Source organism: Halteromyces radiatus (assembly GCF_025201355.1).
Source record: "Halteromyces radiatus strain CBS 162.75 chromosome Unknown BX664scaffold_1, whole genome shotgun sequence".
NCBI classification, from domain to species: domain Eukaryota; kingdom Fungi; phylum Mucoromycota; class Mucoromycetes; order Mucorales; family Cunninghamellaceae; genus Halteromyces; species Halteromyces radiatus.
In genome coordinates, this window is record NW_026251687.1 from 4399670 (window position 1) to 4415311 (window position 15642).

Consider the following 15642-nt stretch of genomic DNA (forward strand, 5'->3'; position numbering starts at 1 on the left):
CTTACTCTTTTTTTTTTTTTTTTTTTTTTTTTGAAATCTTGAAAGCAATTTGTTCAAATCAATATCAATAAAAATCATCATCTTTTTTTTTATTTTTTTATTATTATCTCAATCAAACGAAATATAAACTACAAATTATACTAAATCAAACTATTACTACCACTATTATTAACTATTGAGATTCATCCAAACAGGTGTCCAAACCAATGGATTTCATCTTGACAGCGATTTCAAATAGATAGTCATAACATTCAGTCATAGTCTTTGCCTTTTCCCAAGATTCACCCCATACATATACACCATGACGTCGAACAAGTACAGCATTTGTTTCAGGATATTTTTCCATAGCCTACCAAAAAAAAAAAAGAGTTGATATAGATAATGATTCTTATGGATAAATGCTTACCAAGGCCATTCGTTCAGTCAAATCTTCTTCTTCAGGGGTATTTTCTACAATAGGCACTACCAACTTATCAAAATAGCGGAGGTTCGTTTTTGTGGATCCTCGTCGAATACCCTTGATCATTTCTTGGTGAGAGATGACAAATGTGTCGCCAGGGAAAACCAAAGTAGCCATCACAGCATGTTGGGAATGGGTATGAATACAAGCACCGGCTGCACGCATGGTGTAGGCATTGTAGAAAAGAGGTGTGCATGCTGATGGTTTCAGGACAGGAGGTTGACGAAGTAATACGCGGTCTTGAAGTGTAAGAACGAATAGATCATGAGGTTGCATACGTTCTTTTTGAACACCTGATGGAGCAATATAAACGTGATCCCTGTTAAAAAAAAAAAAAAAATAAGTTACCTTTTTTCAAAAAAAAAAAAAAAAGAAAAAGAAAAAGCCTGTACCCTTTGCGAATACTGATCCCTCCTCCAGTCCCAGTTACCCATCCAAGTGAATAAAATAAACGGCAAAGTTCAGGAATAAGATTGGAAGGATGATAAGGATCTTCTGAACGGCAGAGAGCTTCAGCGTCATCGACTTTAGAGCTGGCCATGACGTTAAAAAAAAAAAAGAAAAGATAAAGGAAACGAAAAAAGGTGCAGAAAAAAAGAAAACAAGCCCGACACTTTTATTTTTTTTTTCTTTTTTTAAAAAAAAAGAAACAGTCAAAATCCAGCCAATTGGCACATTGATCCCAATGCATGGAAATCTTTTATCCTTTTTTGGTCATCGATCTATGAATAAGGTCACTAAACTAATGTATTGTATAGGAAATCAATCAGGCCATGCGATGTTATAATGTGTCAGTGCATCGTGGTACGTATCTCTCCATAAGCGATACAAAGGGTAATAGGCGTGATGTTCGAGGGTTTTATTGGACCAATCCACATCCCATGGTTTTGATAAGATATAATGTATGTTGTGAATACGATGAAGATCCCACAATGATGGATGACTAATCACCATTGGTTTAAGTGCATTGAATGTATAAGGCAGGACGGTCCAATGATCACGGAATTGATGATTCAAAAGATCTTGATCTGGGAATATATAATGTCGGATCTCCGGTTCTACTTCTAATCGTTTGATCATGGTTTCAAAAATGGCATGTCGAGGTTTTAACACAACCAATCCACTGTTGAAGTAATGAAGGCTTGATCGTTGAAAAAAAGTCGTTTGAAAAGATGTATCATCTTTGGACGTATAAGTATACGCACATTTTTCAGGAATCCTAAAACATAAAAAAAAGAGGACATGATGATGATGATGATGATGATGATGATGATGATGATGATGATTTTTTATTTTAACTTACCAGTCGTGGGGATAATTGGTTATTTTCTGAGGATTACATGTACAAGCAGGAGAAGCAGCAATCCAGTCATCTTGAGGAAAAGGTAACGTCATGATATCATCCATGTTTCGTATTGGAAGCATATCTGCATCTATCAATACTAAACGATCATAATCATCTTGATCCCAAGCTGCCAATTTTGTCCAAGTATTTCGAAATCGTTCTTGAGAGTACTGTACAGGCTCAGGAGGTTGAATATTGTCTACTTTCTTCATACGACAACCAATGGATTGTAAAAGATGAACAACCTGGGGTGGAGTAGTCGAAGTATATAGAACAAGTAAAGGATACATACTATGTAAGACATGTTGAAGGCTATATTGTAACGTGATAACTCCTTTTACATAACCATCATCACCAATAAGTGTAGTAATCCAAGCACATATCATCATCTATTGATCAACTCAATAAAGAAAAAAGAAAAAATATGAAATCGTTTATGCGTACTTTTTTTCCTTTTCTTTGGATTTTCGCATTGATGGGTTTTACAACAAAAAAAAAAAAGGTGAATTTTTTACTTCTCCGATACCTATTATTTCAACTTTTTTTGTTTCCAGCGGTTTCTGTCTGTTTCTTTCCTTTTCCCTCATACTTTTCTATTTCAAATTATGTCAGGTACTGATTTTTATGCTAAAGCCAATGATGCTTTCTTTGACGACGACTATGACGAAGCTCTTGATATGTTCAGTCAAGCTATTCAGATCGAACCTAGAAATCCCGAATTTATTCTGAAAAGGTAAAAAAAAAAAAAAAAAAGTAAAAAAGGGGACTATAACAAACTCAATTTTTTTTTTTTTTTTGTTTAGATGTGTTGTCTATCAAAAGCTTAAGAGATATCAGGATGCCGCAAACGATGCTGCTACAGCTCTGAAGATATTGGAAGAATCGCAAGGAGCAAGGACATTGTTGGCACGCGCTCATTTACAAAATGGGTAAGAAGTTAAGACAGGTTTAGACGTGTTATTGACATTTTTCTTTTCTTTTGACGTTAGAATCACTTTACATCACTTGGGAAAATATGCCGAAGCTCAGCTCCACTTTGAAAACTCTAAGGAACTGAATCCAAATGAAAAAACATTGGCAACGTGGTTACGAAAGAATGGTGAAAAGATACCAAAAGGTAAAATGACAAATAATGGACAATAGTTTTTTTTTTTTTTTTTTTTTTTTTTTTTTTTTTTTTTTTTTTTTGTTTGTTTTCATTTGTTACTCATCGATTTTGCTCTTGATAGTGGAATCTACAACTATTACTGAATCAAAAATTACCCCTAATCCACCAACCACGCCCATGCAAGCTCGCGTCAGGTAAAAATAAAATAAATAAATACGATATCAACCTTATCATTTTTATTTCGATAGACATGAATGGTTCCAGAATGAAGATTTTGTTACAGTGGAAGTATTTATGAAAAATGTCAAACCAGGTACCGTAGATTTGAACTTTTTTGATACTTCAGTAAGTATTGATGCTATGAAGGAAAAGAAACAATTGGAATTAATAGTTTTTTTTTTTTAATGATGATGATGATAGCTGTCATTGACCATCAAGTTACCTACTGGCGCTGATTATTCCCTAGAATTGGATCCATTATCTCATGAAATCTTACCTAAAGAATCATCCTATAAAGTCTTATCAACAAAAATAGAAATAAAGTTGAAAAAGAAGCAAGCTGGTATACTTTGGGGTGCTTTAGAAAGTGAAGATGATCAAGGTCGCACAAGTAAGTTCTCCATACAGATCAGAGATATCAATATATATTCATCCTTACCTTTTTTTTTTTTTTTTTTTTTTTTTTAGTGGCGACTTCAACAAAGACGACTCGACAAGCCAAAGATTGGAATAAATTAGTGAAGGATATTGATCAAGAACAAGAAAAAAACAAAGGACCTGATGAACTGAACAGTTTATTCCAACAAATTTACAAGAATGCAGATGAAGATACCAAACGAGCCATGATGAAAAGCTTTGTAGAAAGTAATGGAACTTGCTTATCAACAAATTGGAGTGAAGTAGGTGCCGGTCCTGTTGAAACCAAACCTCCTGCAGGAATGGAAGCAAGAAAGGTAAAAAAAAGAGTTAGAGGAACAGTTTCATATCATGCTTACTCACTCATTCTTTCTTTCATATATATAGTATTGATTTTTTTTCATTTTTATTTGATAATCTTTTTTTATGCTTCATAGTATTAGATATTTTTCTTTATTTTGATTTGAAATAAACAATTGCAATTTTTTTTAAGATAGGCGGTAGTTGAAAAGGTGGAAATGTGGGGTAAGGATGAAATCATGCTTGATGTAGTTTTTTCCCTCTGGTCATGTTGATTCGAATAAAAAAGGCAACACAATTTTTTTAGAAAAGAAAATTCAATCCCCACCCCCTTTTTTTTCATTTCTTTTTCTACTTTTTATACATATTACAATGGTGGCTGCTACACACACTTCCATTCATAAAGTACTTATTGCAAATCGTGGTGAGATTGCTTGTAGAGTCATACGTACTTGTCGACGGTTAGGCATTGCAACTGTGGCTGTATATTCTGATAGGTAAAAAATAAAATAAAATAAAATAAAAATAATAATACTCTTTTCTCACACCAAGGAACAAAACCTTCACCTTCCTTTTTTTTTGTTTTATAGTGATGAAAACGCACCTTTTGTGAAACTTGCTGATGAAGCTTATCATATTGGACCATCCATTGCAGCTGAATCATACTTGGTAGGTGATAATCTCATCAATGTCGCCAAACGATCGGGTGCCGATGCTCTTCATCCTGGTTATGGATTCTTATCTGAGAATGCCGACTTTGCCGAACGTGTTGGTCAAGCTGGTATCCATTTTATTGGTCCTTCTCCAGATTCTATTCGCGCTATTGGGGATAAGGTAAGATACATTATTTTTTTTTTCTAAAAAAGAAGAAAATCAATTATTCACACATTTTTTTTTTATTATAGATTGCTGCCAAGGTGTTTATCAAAAATCATGCATCCACTATACCTTTGATTCCTGGATACAATGGTGAAGATCAAAGTGTAGAACGATTAGAACAAGAAGCCAAAAAAATTGAATTCCCTGTCCTTTTGAAAGCCTCTGCTGGTGGTGGTGGAAAAGGGATGCGTGCTGTCTATGATACCTCAAAGTAAGTATATTAATAAAGACAAAAAAAAAAAAAAAGAGATTCTTTTCTCATATAATATATATATATTTTAATATAGATTACGCGAAGAAATCGAAGCAGCCAAGGGTGAATCATTACGTTCTTTTGGTTCGGACAAGTTATTGATTGAAAAATACTTTGAAAGTATCCGACATGTTGAAGTAAGTTTTGATATAGGGCATGTGAAAATGGGGTATGAGCGGATATTCAATCTTATAGTTCTTTTTTTTTTTTTTTGTTTAATCGACATTAGATTCAAATCTTTGGGGACAAGTATGGAAATGTATACCATATCAACGAACGTGATTGCTCCATTCAAAGACGACATCAAAAAGTGGTAGAGGAGACACCATCACCAGCTGTAGATGATGATTTACGAAAACGAATGACAACTGCTGCTGTAGAATTGGGTCGAAAGCTAGGTTATGTTGGTGCAGGAACGGCAGAATTTATCTTGGATGAAAAAACGAAACGATTTTACTTTTTGGAACTCAATACTCGTTTACAAGTAGAACATCCTATTACTGAAGCTATCTCTGGATTGGATCTTGTAGAATTACAATTATTGGTGGCTCAAGGTGTCAACCTGAAAGAACTTGGTATACTTGATCAAATCTCTTTCCATGGTCATGCAATTGAAGTACGTCTTTGTGCTGAAGATCCTGATAATGATTTTGGTCCTCGAACTGGTATCATTCAAAAATGGTCTCCTGCCAATGCTGCTAAAGATCTACCCGGCGTCCGCTATGATACTGGTATTGAAGATGGCTCTGAAATCTCTGTTTTCTATGATTCTATGGTGGCCAAAGTGATTGTACACGCTCCTACACGTGAAGAAGCTATTCGACGAATGGTGATGGCCTTGTCTCGAACTGTTATTTTGGGCGTTACAACAAATCAAAAGTTTCTTATCAGCATCATGAACAATCCTCGATTCCATTCTGGCACATTCGATACTAACTTTATAGCCGTTGAAAAAGATCGACTTTTCCACAAGACGACAACAGCTCTTATCCAGAACAGTGTAGTGGCCGCTACTTTGTTTGACTGGTGTATACGCAAAAATCAACAAATCCATCTTCGTAATGTAGCTCCCAACTGGCGAAATGTTCCCTGGCGTCATCCAAAGGTCCGTTATCTCATCAATCGTGAACAAGAAGTCTCTATCACTTATGCCTATCAAGGAAATGAAAATCGTGATCATCGTCATGCCTTCCAATGTAGTGTACAACTGGTGGAAACAGAAGAAAAGAAGGATGATGATGATCAATCATTGTCTCTCCATGCCGTTTTATATGATGCCGATTTTGGAAAAGAAGTACCTGGCCCAAGAGGTGTATTTGGTGGCAAAGGATTACTTCGTGCAACCATTGGTAAATGGAAAAGAAAAACAGATACCTCTTTTTTTTTTTTTTTTTTAATTAACTTGGTTTCTTTTTGTATTAGATGGGTGTCAACAATACTTTTACGTTACTCAACAAATACATGATGTGAATGAAAAATCCATTTTTGTTCATGATTTTATTCAAGGCCATCAAATCGAATTACTCAAGATAGATCGATTGAAGAGTACTACTGCTACTGGAGAAGATGATCGAGGTAATCGATATATATATATATATATATATATATATATATATATAAAATCAACTCCATTCATTTTTCTTTTTTATATATATTAGTGACACCATATACCTCCTCTATGCCTTGTCGTGTGCTCAAGATATTGGCTCCTAACGGCACCGTGGTCAGAAAGAATGATCCTTTGCTCTCCATCGAATCCATGAAAACAGAAATCAAGGTACTCAGTCGTCATGAAGGTGTTGTCACCATGCGTGTGGAAGAAGGTCAATTGGTCGATGCCCGTGTACTTTTATGTCAAGTAGATGAAATCAAGAAATAGTTTGATCGTAGCTACGTTTTTTTTTATATATTATACGATATATACAATAAAATAATACTGTTTTATTTTTGAATCACAATCTTATTAATTGTTGTTGAACACTGATGACGATGATGACAGGATAATATATGATTTCCAATGTTTCTATGCTAATCATTCGGGATGAAGGTGAAAATGATGATGATGTTTTTTGTTAATTTGTTTGTATAAAAAAAAAGATGTACTTTATTGATATCAAATTTGTAAACTACCCCTTAATAAAATACTATAAACTAATATGTATATACGACCTAAGATTAGATCTTGAGTTGAAGTTTATGTTCCATAGCAGCATGGACATCGAGCATATCTGTTGATAACGCAGGATCTACATAGAACAAAAGTATATAAAAAAGTCAATCATGATATACAACACAGTCTCCATCTTTTTTTTTTTTTTTTTTTTTCGTATCCAAACTTACCATTCAAAATGTCTTCAAAATCAATGGTTTCATCTTTACCAGTCAAAATATCCAAGTGTAAATTTGATGAAGGTAATACAGGCATACGTTGACGCTAATAATCATATCCACCCAAAAAAAAAAAAAATAGTTGGTTTCTTTTAGTAAATCATTCGATATAATGTTCACCTATTATACCTTTGATACGATATCTCGTTCCATCATCATTTTAACTGGTGCATGAAGTCCATAAGCTTGACGAGCCATATTCAACTTGAGTTCCCATTGATGATCGTTCCACTATTGAAAAGAATGATGAGTATTCAAATGTAATATTCCACATTGATATTGTCTCTTTACCTCGTCTAATCGTTGTTCAAGAGGATGACCGGGTAAAACTTCAGTTTTGATGGATCGAGTACCATAACGAAGAGCATCGTGGGATCCAAAATCGGCATGAGTTGTGTCGAGAGTAGATACGTTGGTGATGTGGTTACTAGGAGTGAGTTGGAAAGACTACATAAAAAAAAATAAGAGATTAGTAACTGTTGATAAATGGTATATAATGAATCAATAAAAATAACAATGATAAAATTGATATTGTCACAAGATCCAATTTGTAAAGAAATATAAAATAGATTGATTTACCATGACAATGTGTTGTGAAAAAGAGTAACAATAAGAAAAAAAAAAAAAAAAAGGTAAGGAAAAGGAAAAAGGGCGAAAAAAAAACAAGTGAACGCGAATCCGCTTACGTTTTCGCCAACCAGTTTTTGCTGTGTTTGAAACCGCACACAAACACAAAATCCTGGAGGCATTCCTTTGTCTTTTACTTCTTTTACTCAGGTTGTTTTTAGATCTTATATTCTTTGTTTTAAAAATGACATCTATTGTTCGACCATTTACTATCTCTCTCTTATCAACGACTATCAACTATGCCTGTGTGTTTCGTATACCATCAACCCATCTTGTACAGGAACCTATACCAACATTAACCACTGCACTACCATTATTACTATGTGCTCACATCATCCTACTTGCTATATCACTTACACTGAAACACAAGTTTAGCCTGGTAAAGAACTCAATAGGAAACGCGATTGAAACTTTGTATTATGATCGACATTATTATTTAACACGATCTGATTTTATTTATTCTATAGTCATTAATTCTCAAGTCCTTACTATCTACTGCTATTGCTACTGTTATTCTACATGGTGTTATTGTTCTTTTTGGTGCTTCCTTGTTTGAGTAAGTCAATAAATGAATAAAAAAAAAAAGAAGGGTTAGACTTTTTATATTCATGATTTTTTTTCTTTTAGTAAATTTTATAGTACAGCGTTATTTGCATCATTTCTTGCTATAGTTACCGTGATGTCCGCATTTCAATGTTTGGCACCAACTACCGGATCTATTTGGATGAAAGTCTATTTACAACATAGGTAAAAAAAAAAAAAAAAAAAGGGATCAATATCATAATTGTATTAAAAAGTGTGATTCAACAATGATTCATCTATATTGATTTGATTTCTAGTCCTACAACAACCATTGAAATTTATTCTTATACTCAAGTCATCTGTGCCTTGTTAGGAGCATGGATTGGTGCTATTGTATTACCTTTGGATTGGGAAAGGGAATGGCAGGTAAGCAGAAAGGAAATGGCAATAAGTATGGATCTCATATATTTCTATTAGGAATGGCCGATTTCATGTGTGGTGTCTACTTTCCTAGGTCATTTTGTGGGCGTGGTGACTGGATTTGCTTGGTCTTCACTCAAACTCTTATTTAGCAAAAAGAAAACTGAATAGATTCAACTATGAACAGTGACTTCAAAATTGATGATGGTGCTACTCAACATTTATCCTTTAGTATTAGAAATCTTGACTCTTTATCTATAATGATTCAATAAAATATATATATATATATATATAATTGATTACCATCATGTCCCCTTTTTTTAATTTGTTTATTTATATCTTGTCTTTTTTTTTTTTTTTTTACTTCTAGTGTTTGTGATGATTTTTTCTTTTTCTAACTGTTTTTTAAGTCATCGACTAATTGAATGGTAGGACTCATTCGCGAAGATTTGAAAATACTACACTAATGAGGATAGATGGCAATGTGGATGATCTTTCTTTTTTTTTTTTAAATTTACCTTATAAATGCGATGATCATTTATCAATTACGGAAGGTAAACTGAAAGAAAATAGTTTGTTTTATGTCCTGTTCCATTTTGGCGTGATGATGATCACTTTTGAGAGAAAAAAAGTAAAAACGTTTTTGCAAGCTTGTATGCAGAATGGAAAAAATGGGGATCGAGTTTTGGATTTTACAGCCAAAAATTTGGAACTCCTCAGCCAAAGTTTGGCTGTAAAAATAAATCGTCGAGGGGTCATCAGGCAGTTTTTCAAAAAATCGATGAAATCTTTTTGGTATTTATTGCACTATTAGGTGGAAAGGTAAGTGATAAAATGATATTAGATGATATTAAACTACTTTTTTAAGAGGAATCCAATGGTGATCATTTTATTGGCTGATGATCACTATTGGATGAGGGATGACAATATTCATTTTATATAAATTAAGTGAAAGAAAATGATTTCATCTATGCTCAGTCTAAACTTAGTATGATGATGATCACTTTTGTGTGAGTTACAAAAGTATAAAAAGTACCATATGCGATGTTACAAAGAGAGAAGGATGGACACAACTTCGACAACCACAAAAGTTTTTTTTGCCCCAGTTTTCAGCGGTGCTTAAAATCATCATTTAAGAAAAAAAAAAAAGAAAAAAAGACACTAGGTATTTTTTTTTTCTTTTGTTTCTAACATTATTAATATGTTTGCCATTCGTCGTGCTGCTACTTGTCTTCCACGTGCTACTGCTATCACCAGAGCCAGTCGAATGGGTGCCATCCGCCCTACGTCAGTTCCTTCTTTGAATGCCTCTTTCCAATCGAACAACCAATGGCGTGTTATGTCAACTTTTAGTGGAGAAATTCAACGTGCCTTTATCCAACGTAAGATATAACCATAAAATCAATTTCTTTTTTTATAAATCTCATTCTTTTTTTTTTTTTTTTTCCCTCTTCACTCTACTGTGTACTGAAATAATAAAAAAATAATAATAATAATTTAGAACCTGCTCCTCAATGGACTGCTCCTGCTGTGGTGGATGGTGAATTTAAGGATATTTCTTTATCAGACTACAAGGGTAAATATGTGGTATTTTTCTGGTATCCTATGGATTTTACCTTTGTTTGTCCCACCGAAATCATTGCCTTCTCTGATCGTATCAAGGAATTTGAAGCTTTGGATTGTGCTGTGATTGGCGCATCTACTGACTCGGGTAATCATAATAATAATCATCATTCTTTTGAGTGATTTTATTCATCTTATCTTTTTTATCATAGAATTCTCTCATTTGGCTTGGATCAATACACCTCGTAAACAAGGAGGTCTAGGTGACATGCATATCCCTTTGGTGGCAGACAAGACTAAATCCATTGCTAAAAGTTATGGCGTGTTACTTGAAAATGCCGGTGTGGCTCTTCGAGGTCTTTTCATCATTGATCCCAAAGGTGTTCTTCGTCAAATCACCATCAACGATTTGCCTGTTGGTCGCTCAGTTGATGAAGTCTTACGTTTGGTCAAGGCCTTCAAGTTTACCGATGAACATGGTGAAGTGTGCCCTGCCGGTTGGAATCAAGGTGACAAGACTATCAAACCCAGCGTCAAGGATTCTTTGGAATACTTTTCTACCCAATAAACATGACTTGCAAATGGAACTCGTAGAATAGATGATGCTTTTTTTTTGGATCTCTTTTTTAATAAATTTTTTTTATGTGTTTGACAGCTTATACATATGATGATATGAATGTGATAGTATGACGATTTCTATGATGATGATGATGGACGTAACGATCCATAAAATCATGATGCCATCTCATGATGGTTCACTAGGATAATCACTTTCATGACACATAGCTAAGAAGATATCTTTTTTTTTTTTTTTTATTATTCACAAGTTTGTAAAGAAATATAAAATGACGGTAGAGAGAGAGGATAAATAGACAATGTAGAATACTATTAACGAACTACCAAATCACCATGATTAGCCAGATATATATATATATGTGAGAAAGAAAGAAGGATGCCAATCCAGGAGAAGATCATCACAAAAAAAAGTATGCTTTCAACCAAGTTAAATCCTGTTACCTATGGTTCCATCTAACTGAATCCTATTTATTCCAATGTACTCTGTCGATCATTCATTGTCATATGAATTCAAGTAGAGGTAATAAGAAAAAAAAAATAAAAAATCAAAAAAAAAAATCAGACTATATAAAAATGATGAGAGTCCACAAAAAAAAAAAAAAAAGAATCAATGTTTATTAAAATAAAAATGAGTATAATACTATATATATAGATATAAAAGAAGATGGCTATTGCATTGCTTTTTTGTTGAAAGGTCGTCCAACAGTTGATTTTTTTGTCGTGGCATAACAAAGCATATTTTTTGTGATGGTTGTTTTTGTTGTACGAGAAATGGTTGTTGTTGTTGTTCGCTTGCGTCGTTGAGAGGTGACATCTATGTTTTCCTTGTCTTCAGCGAGCTCATCTTCTTCCCGTTTGATTGCTTCACGTAACCGGACCTTGGCGGCGGCCAGCGCTTTGGTATCCAATAATTTTTCTTCAGTGAGATTAACCCAGGTATCGGCATCACCAATGACTTCATAATCGAATACAGCGTCCCATTCCTTTGTTGGTTTGGTCTTGTTGATAAAGATGACTCTACCGGTACGAGGATGATTTATATGAATCGATTTTGCCATTTGCTTGATAAATTTCTTGAGTGCTACAATCTTGAGCGAAGTTCCCATGACAATGAGTAAATCAGGTCGCTTCTTGATATCAGTCGCTTGTGCAAGACCAATTGCTTCTCCATTTGGATGTTCCTCATTGTAAAGTACCACTGCCGGTCGCAAAGTTCCCATGGCTAATGATCGTTTGCCTAAACGTTGTCGTTCATTTTCGTTTGTTTCGCATTTTGGACACAGAGGTGGTGCACCGGATCGAAATTGGTCTTGGTATACAGTAGTGAATTCGTAGCTGGAAGAACAGAGTGTACATTGTACCTTATCCATTGTGCCGTGAAGTTGTACCAAATGTTGATCCAAATTGTCCTCCAAACAATCGATGTTTTGTGTATAACAACGTAGTAACTGGCCTTTGTCTTTCATATTACTAATAAAGTTGTGAGTTGCTGTTGGTTGTGCTTTATTGATAAGTGTTTTGAGTTCAGCCATAAAGGTATAAAAACACCGCGTTTGTTGAACATCTTTAAAAAGTGTTGCATCGAATAATTCTTTTCCGCGTAAAACTGTGTCTGGATGCTTTTTCTTGACAAGATTGTAAAGACCATCTGACGATCGGAAATCCTAAACAAATAAATAATAATAATAATAATAATAAGAACGGGAGTTGGTCAGATGAAATATTAATCATAAAGTAAATAAATAAATAATAGATTACTTACAGGTATACCACTATTGCAAGAAATACCAGCACCTGTGATGACTACTGTTCTTTTGCTACGAGAGATACAAGCTGCAAGGTCAGCAATATAAGGGTCAATGACTTCGGGAGGATCTGAAGTAGAAAACCGTACTTTCATTGAATTGTATATAGTTTATAGAAGAAGGAGATGGATGAAAAAAAAAGGGCAATAGTGTATATATGATGTCCAATTGAAAGAAAGGAGAATATAGAAGAAACAAGGATACAATGGAAAGGGAGAAGAAAGAGGGAGAGAAATACTTCAATTGGAAAATTAAAAGCAAGCGAAAATGCAAAAAAGACAGAAAAAAAAAAAACAATTAACCCAATCATGTGAGTCCGCTGGTGACGGCGAATTTATACATTAAAAAAAAATTTATGCTATGGAAAAAAAGATTTCATTTTTCACTGGCACATACCCATTATCGAAAAACTGATTTATTCATTAACTGGAGGGGTCATTTTGCTTTGTAATTCCGGTGAAAAAAAAAAAACCCTAGGTAGTACGACCTTTTCCCCTTGTTGAACGCGTGTGATTTCTCCATCCTAATTCATTTGAATGAATAAAAAGTTTATTTGTAGTTTGATTGTTTCAAAAAAAAAAAAAGAGATCGTCTAATCATATAAACAATAAGCATAGTTTTTATTGTTTGTCTACATCTATATAAATAAAAACTAGCTAAGAATATCACAACATTGTTTATCTATTTGCATATGACTTGATGTTTGTGTTTCCAAAAAGGATTCAAATGGAGCCAAATCGTATCGATTACAAGCATCCGCCAAATGATCCAGATTCAACCTATGACCAAAAAAAAAAAAAAGATTAACACCTTGATTTCATCCATCCATTGAGATCATCCAAAACTTTACATATACATGACCAACCGTAAACTTGACCATAAAGGAGAAGGCATCTTGTTTTCCAAGGTTGTTTCTACATGAGATGTTGAGTGTCGTCCCTGTCGTTGATGTTGTTGTTGTTCCTGTTGCTGGTAAAGAGCCGTCACCAAATGTTGCGCTGCAAGATCGTATTGGGCTCTCTTCATATATGCAATTGACAAATTGTAACGAGCTCGAACATAGGAAGGATTCAAATCCAAGGCGCTATAATACATATCCAAAGCGTCATCCTCACCATTTGATTGTGCCATCATAATCGATCCTAATTGATTCCAAAGTCGATAGTCGTGTGGTCGACATATCAGTGCTGCTTGAAAACAATCCCTAGCTTTTTCCATATCATCTGCCAGATAGAATAATATACCCAAGATCACTTGAACATCTTCATCCATTGGTGTTGATTCATCATTTGTTTCCAAGTTGGTTCTTACATGTGTTGTTCCCAAGTTACCCGGAGCACTTCTTGCCACTGCCAAATACTGATCCACTAGCGATGTATATCTGTCCTTCATGATATTGTTCTTATTACTTGATTTGGAATACATCATATACTTGCCATTATTTTCTAACCACTTTTCTAAACAGTCGTATGCCTTTCCCCGTTGATGTTCATTCGTGTAACTAATCGCTAATCCCAGCCAAGCATCAACCATAGATGGATCCAAAGCCAAAGCTTGTTGAAATGCATCAATGGCGTCTTTATCTTGTTCCATATCTTGCAGACTTATTCCGAGTTCGTACCAATATATAGCATCCACTGGTGGTATATCGTCATTGTTTGGTGTAAGAGTTGAGGGTATCATGGTGCTGCTACTGCTTTTTCCCATAATGTTCAACTGATTTGATATGATTGTTGTTGAACCGTCATTCTCCTCTGTTTTTATTTTTCGTATTTCCCCAACAGTATCTATATTTGTATCATTGTCAAGTATGACCACGTTGTCATTTCTATTTTCGTAACAGTCGAATACTCTATCCCAGCTTTCAGTTTCATCCCTTGTTGTTGATGATTGAAAATTGCTGCTTCCTATCAATGAAGGCTGTGTTGACGTTAGTGAAGTAAGTTGTGTGAATGCATATGTTTGGTTCAAAGGAGACAAAGAGCGATTGTGGCTGTGGTACTGTTGCCGAAATGACGATGTCGAAGAAATAGAGAAAGAATTGAAATCTTGAAGCCATAAGTGTTGTCCTAATAAAGGTAAAAGAGATTGATATCATTCAATGTTATGAATATGAAGTACAGCCTATACATGTCATTAGATGGTCTTCCTTTATTTACCTTGATCGTCCAGTTCATTTGATGGTATCCGCGACGCACGAGAAGAACAACTTGAGGAACTACAGGAAGGAGAATATCTGCCAGTTTCAAAAAATTCTAAGCAAGGCAAAGTCCAAATATTGGAGTAATCAGGATGGTTGTATTGTACAAATTCCTATATAGGCCATTTTCATGTGAAAGCAAAAAAAAAAGTTAGTCTCCATTTAAAGTAATATGCATTTTTTTTTCTTTCGCTTACTTTTATCGATAATGAAAAAGAACCATCATGTTTCGTGTTGTCTGTACGTTTGGATCTAAAAGACATCTATGTTATTTGAGACAAGAAGAAGAAAGAGACAAGAAAAGGTGCGTTATTAACATATGAGTTTATGTATAAAGTTCTTTTTTTTTTTTTACCGTGTTTTCGTCAGGTCGATAACTCCATTGTTGCTTTTGACTAAATTTATCAGAGTGAACATGCTGAAGAAGAGAATTGATGGGATTAATTCGACATTGAGAGGTTTCCATGAGGGATTGACAACAGTAAAAACATAAAAGGTAGAGAAAAGAAAAGAAAGGTAAAAAAAAAAGGTGGGGAAGAAGATTTTTTTTTTTTTTTTAC

General features: G+C 34.3%; 9 protein-coding genes across 9 annotated transcripts; 4 read left to right on the plus strand and 5 right to left on the minus strand.

Moving 5' to 3' along the window:
- Positions 1 to 23: 23 nt before the first annotated feature.
- On the minus strand, positions 24 to 1025 carry BX664DRAFT_323077 (methylthioribulose-1-phosphate dehydratase). The gene is made up of 3 exons (XM_051543607.1): positions 853 to 1025; positions 407 to 779; positions 24 to 349 (listed from the first exon to the last, which is right to left on the minus strand). The coding sequence occupies exons 1-3, from the start codon at positions 999 to 1001 to the stop codon at positions 173 to 175; spliced, it is 699 nt and encodes a 232-aa protein (XP_051405753.1). The 5' UTR covers positions 1002 to 1025; the 3' UTR covers positions 24 to 172.
- A 347-nt stretch (positions 1026 to 1372) lies between these two features.
- Positions 1373 to 2182, minus strand: BX664DRAFT_236213 (glycosyl transferase family protein; the record flags this gene model as incomplete). Its single annotated transcript, XM_051540181.1, has 2 exons — positions 1373 to 1679; positions 1764 to 2182. Coding segments are annotated over 2 exons (726 nt in total), but the record flags the coding sequence as incomplete, so codon positions are not given.
- Positions 2183 to 2396: 214 nt separating this feature from the next.
- On the plus strand, positions 2397 to 4045 carry BX664DRAFT_323079 (SGS domain-containing protein). Its single transcript, XM_051543608.1, has 8 exons — positions 2397 to 2538; positions 2609 to 2734; positions 2795 to 2922; positions 3035 to 3107; positions 3162 to 3258; positions 3334 to 3523; positions 3601 to 3866; positions 3937 to 4045. Exons 1-8 carry the CDS (start codon positions 2411 to 2413, stop codon positions 3940 to 3942), a joined length of 1014 nt encoding a protein of 337 aa, XP_051405755.1. The 5' UTR covers positions 2397 to 2410; the 3' UTR covers positions 3943 to 4045.
- Positions 4046 to 4215: 170 nt separating this feature from the next.
- Positions 4216 to 6937, plus strand: BX664DRAFT_290772 (carbamoyl-phosphate synthase L chain, ATP binding domain-containing protein). Its single transcript, XM_051541907.1, has 7 exons — positions 4216 to 4346; positions 4440 to 4683; positions 4755 to 4939; positions 5016 to 5118; positions 5211 to 6330; positions 6404 to 6556; positions 6640 to 6937. The coding sequence occupies exons 1-7, from the start codon at positions 4222 to 4224 to the stop codon at positions 6858 to 6860; spliced, it is 2151 nt and encodes a 716-aa protein (XP_051405756.1). The 5' UTR covers positions 4216 to 4221; the 3' UTR covers positions 6861 to 6937.
- Positions 6938 to 7057: 120 nt separating this feature from the next.
- Positions 7058 to 7980, minus strand: BX664DRAFT_290775 (proteasome maturation factor UMP1-domain-containing protein). Its single transcript, XM_051541908.1, has 5 exons — positions 7949 to 7980; positions 7661 to 7816; positions 7499 to 7600; positions 7322 to 7415; positions 7058 to 7227 (listed from the first exon to the last, which is right to left on the minus strand). The coding sequence occupies exons 1-5, from the start codon at positions 7949 to 7951 to the stop codon at positions 7157 to 7159; spliced, it is 426 nt and encodes a 141-aa protein (XP_051405757.1). The 5' UTR covers positions 7952 to 7980; the 3' UTR covers positions 7058 to 7156.
- Positions 7981 to 8126: 146 nt separating this feature from the next.
- BX664DRAFT_323084 (GPI biosynthesis protein Pig-F) lies at positions 8127 to 9192 on the plus strand. The gene is made up of 5 exons (XM_051543609.1): positions 8127 to 8375; positions 8464 to 8552; positions 8624 to 8743; positions 8836 to 8944; positions 8996 to 9192. Exons 1-5 carry the CDS (start codon positions 8181 to 8183, stop codon positions 9107 to 9109), a joined length of 627 nt encoding a protein of 208 aa, XP_051405758.1. The 5' UTR covers positions 8127 to 8180; the 3' UTR covers positions 9110 to 9192.
- Positions 9193 to 10106: 914 nt separating this feature from the next.
- BX664DRAFT_382611 (thioredoxin-like protein) lies at positions 10107 to 11160 on the plus strand. The gene is made up of 3 exons (XM_051549063.1): positions 10107 to 10320; positions 10440 to 10649; positions 10714 to 11160. The coding sequence occupies exons 1-3, from the start codon at positions 10140 to 10142 to the stop codon at positions 11067 to 11069; spliced, it is 747 nt and encodes a 248-aa protein (XP_051405759.1). The 5' UTR covers positions 10107 to 10139; the 3' UTR covers positions 11070 to 11160.
- Positions 11161 to 11669: 509 nt separating this feature from the next.
- BX664DRAFT_290782 (DHS-like NAD/FAD-binding domain-containing protein) lies at positions 11670 to 13164 on the minus strand. Its single transcript, XM_051541909.1, has 2 exons — positions 12840 to 13164; positions 11670 to 12741 (listed from the first exon to the last, which is right to left on the minus strand). Exons 1-2 carry the CDS (start codon positions 12975 to 12977, stop codon positions 11746 to 11748), a joined length of 1134 nt encoding a protein of 377 aa, XP_051405760.1. The 5' UTR covers positions 12978 to 13164; the 3' UTR covers positions 11670 to 11745.
- A 273-nt stretch (positions 13165 to 13437) lies between these two features.
- On the minus strand, positions 13438 to 15589 carry BX664DRAFT_323091 (uncharacterized protein). The gene is made up of 5 exons (XM_051543610.1): positions 15438 to 15589; positions 15280 to 15345; positions 15042 to 15195; positions 13733 to 14951; positions 13438 to 13661 (listed from the first exon to the last, which is right to left on the minus strand). Exons 1-5 carry the CDS (start codon positions 15546 to 15548, stop codon positions 13535 to 13537), a joined length of 1677 nt encoding a protein of 558 aa, XP_051405761.1. The 5' UTR covers positions 15549 to 15589; the 3' UTR covers positions 13438 to 13534.
- Between the last annotated feature and the right edge of the window lie 53 nt (positions 15590 to 15642).

Bases quoted from the DNA above. Each gene is read 5' to 3' on its own strand.
- BX664DRAFT_290772 (XM_051541907.1), top strand. From the start codon at position 4,222: ATGGTGGCTGCTACACACACTTCCATTCATAAAGTACTTATTGCAAAT. The intron at 5,119-5,210 runs GTAAGTTTTGAT...AATCGACATTAG, and splicing joins AAAGTATCCGACATGTTGAA to ATTCAAATCTTTGGGGACAA. The intron at 6,331-6,403 runs GTAAATGGAAAA...TTTTTGTATTAG, and splicing joins ATTACTTCGTGCAACCATTG to ATGGGTGTCAACAATACTTT.
- BX664DRAFT_323079 (XM_051543608.1), top strand. From the start codon at position 2,411: ATGTCAGGTACTGATTTTTATGCTAAAGCCAATGATGCTTTCTTTGAC. The intron at 2,923-3,034 runs GTAAAATGACAA...TGCTCTTGATAG, and splicing joins TGGTGAAAAGATACCAAAAG to TGGAATCTACAACTATTACT. The intron at 3,108-3,161 runs GTAAAAATAAAA...TTATTTCGATAG, and splicing joins CCCATGCAAGCTCGCGTCAG to ACATGAATGGTTCCAGAATG.
- BX664DRAFT_323077 (XM_051543607.1), bottom strand. From the start codon at position 1,001: ATGGCCAGCTCTAAAGTCGATGACGCTGAAGCTCTCTGCCGTTCAGAA. The intron at 780-852 runs GTACAGGCTTTT...TTTTTTTAACAG, and splicing joins GGGATCAGTATTCGCAAAGG to GGATCACGTTTATATTGCTC. The intron at 350-406 runs GTAAGCATTTAT...TTTTTTTGGTAG, and splicing joins TGACTGAACGAATGGCCTTG to GCTATGGAAAAATATCCTGA.
- BX664DRAFT_290775 (XM_051541908.1), bottom strand. The intron at 7,601-7,660 runs GTAAAGAGACAA...TCTTTTCAATAG, and splicing joins TTGAACAACGATTAGACGAG to TGGAACGATCATCAATGGGA. The intron at 7,416-7,498 runs GTATAATAGGTG...TATGATTATTAG, and splicing joins AACGAGATATCGTATCAAAG to CGTCAACGTATGCCTGTATT.
- BX664DRAFT_323091 (XM_051543610.1), bottom strand. From the start codon at position 15,548: ATGGAAACCTCTCAATGTCGAATTAATCCCATCAATTCTCTTCTTCAG. The intron at 15,346-15,437 runs GTAAAAAAAAAA...CAAATAACATAG, and splicing joins ATCGACCTGACGAAAACACG to ATGTCTTTTAGATCCAAACG. The intron at 13,662-13,732 runs GTAAAGTTTTGG...TTTTGGTCATAG, and splicing joins TTACGGTTGGTCATGTATAT to GTTGAATCTGGATCATTTGG.
- BX664DRAFT_290782 (XM_051541909.1), bottom strand. From the start codon at position 12,977: ATGAAAGTACGGTTTTCTACTTCAGATCCTCCCGAAGTCATTGACCCT. The intron at 12,742-12,839 runs GTAAGTAATCTA...TTATTTGTTTAG, and splicing joins CTTGCAATAGTGGTATACCT to GATTTCCGATCGTCAGATGG.
- BX664DRAFT_323084 (XM_051543609.1), top strand. From the start codon at position 8,181: ATGACATCTATTGTTCGACCATTTACTATCTCTCTCTTATCAACGACT. The intron at 8,376-8,463 runs GTAAAGAACTCA...TTTATTCTATAG, and splicing joins TGAAACACAAGTTTAGCCTG to TCATTAATTCTCAAGTCCTT. The intron at 8,945-8,995 runs GTAAGCAGAAAG...TATTTCTATTAG, and splicing joins ATTGGGAAAGGGAATGGCAG to GAATGGCCGATTTCATGTGT.
- BX664DRAFT_382611 (XM_051549063.1), top strand. From the start codon at position 10,140: ATGTTTGCCATTCGTCGTGCTGCTACTTGTCTTCCACGTGCTACTGCT. The intron at 10,321-10,439 runs GTAAGATATAAC...ATAATAATTTAG, and splicing joins TCAACGTGCCTTTATCCAAC to AACCTGCTCCTCAATGGACT. The intron at 10,650-10,713 runs GTAATCATAATA...TTTTTATCATAG, and splicing joins TGGCGCATCTACTGACTCGG to AATTCTCTCATTTGGCTTGG.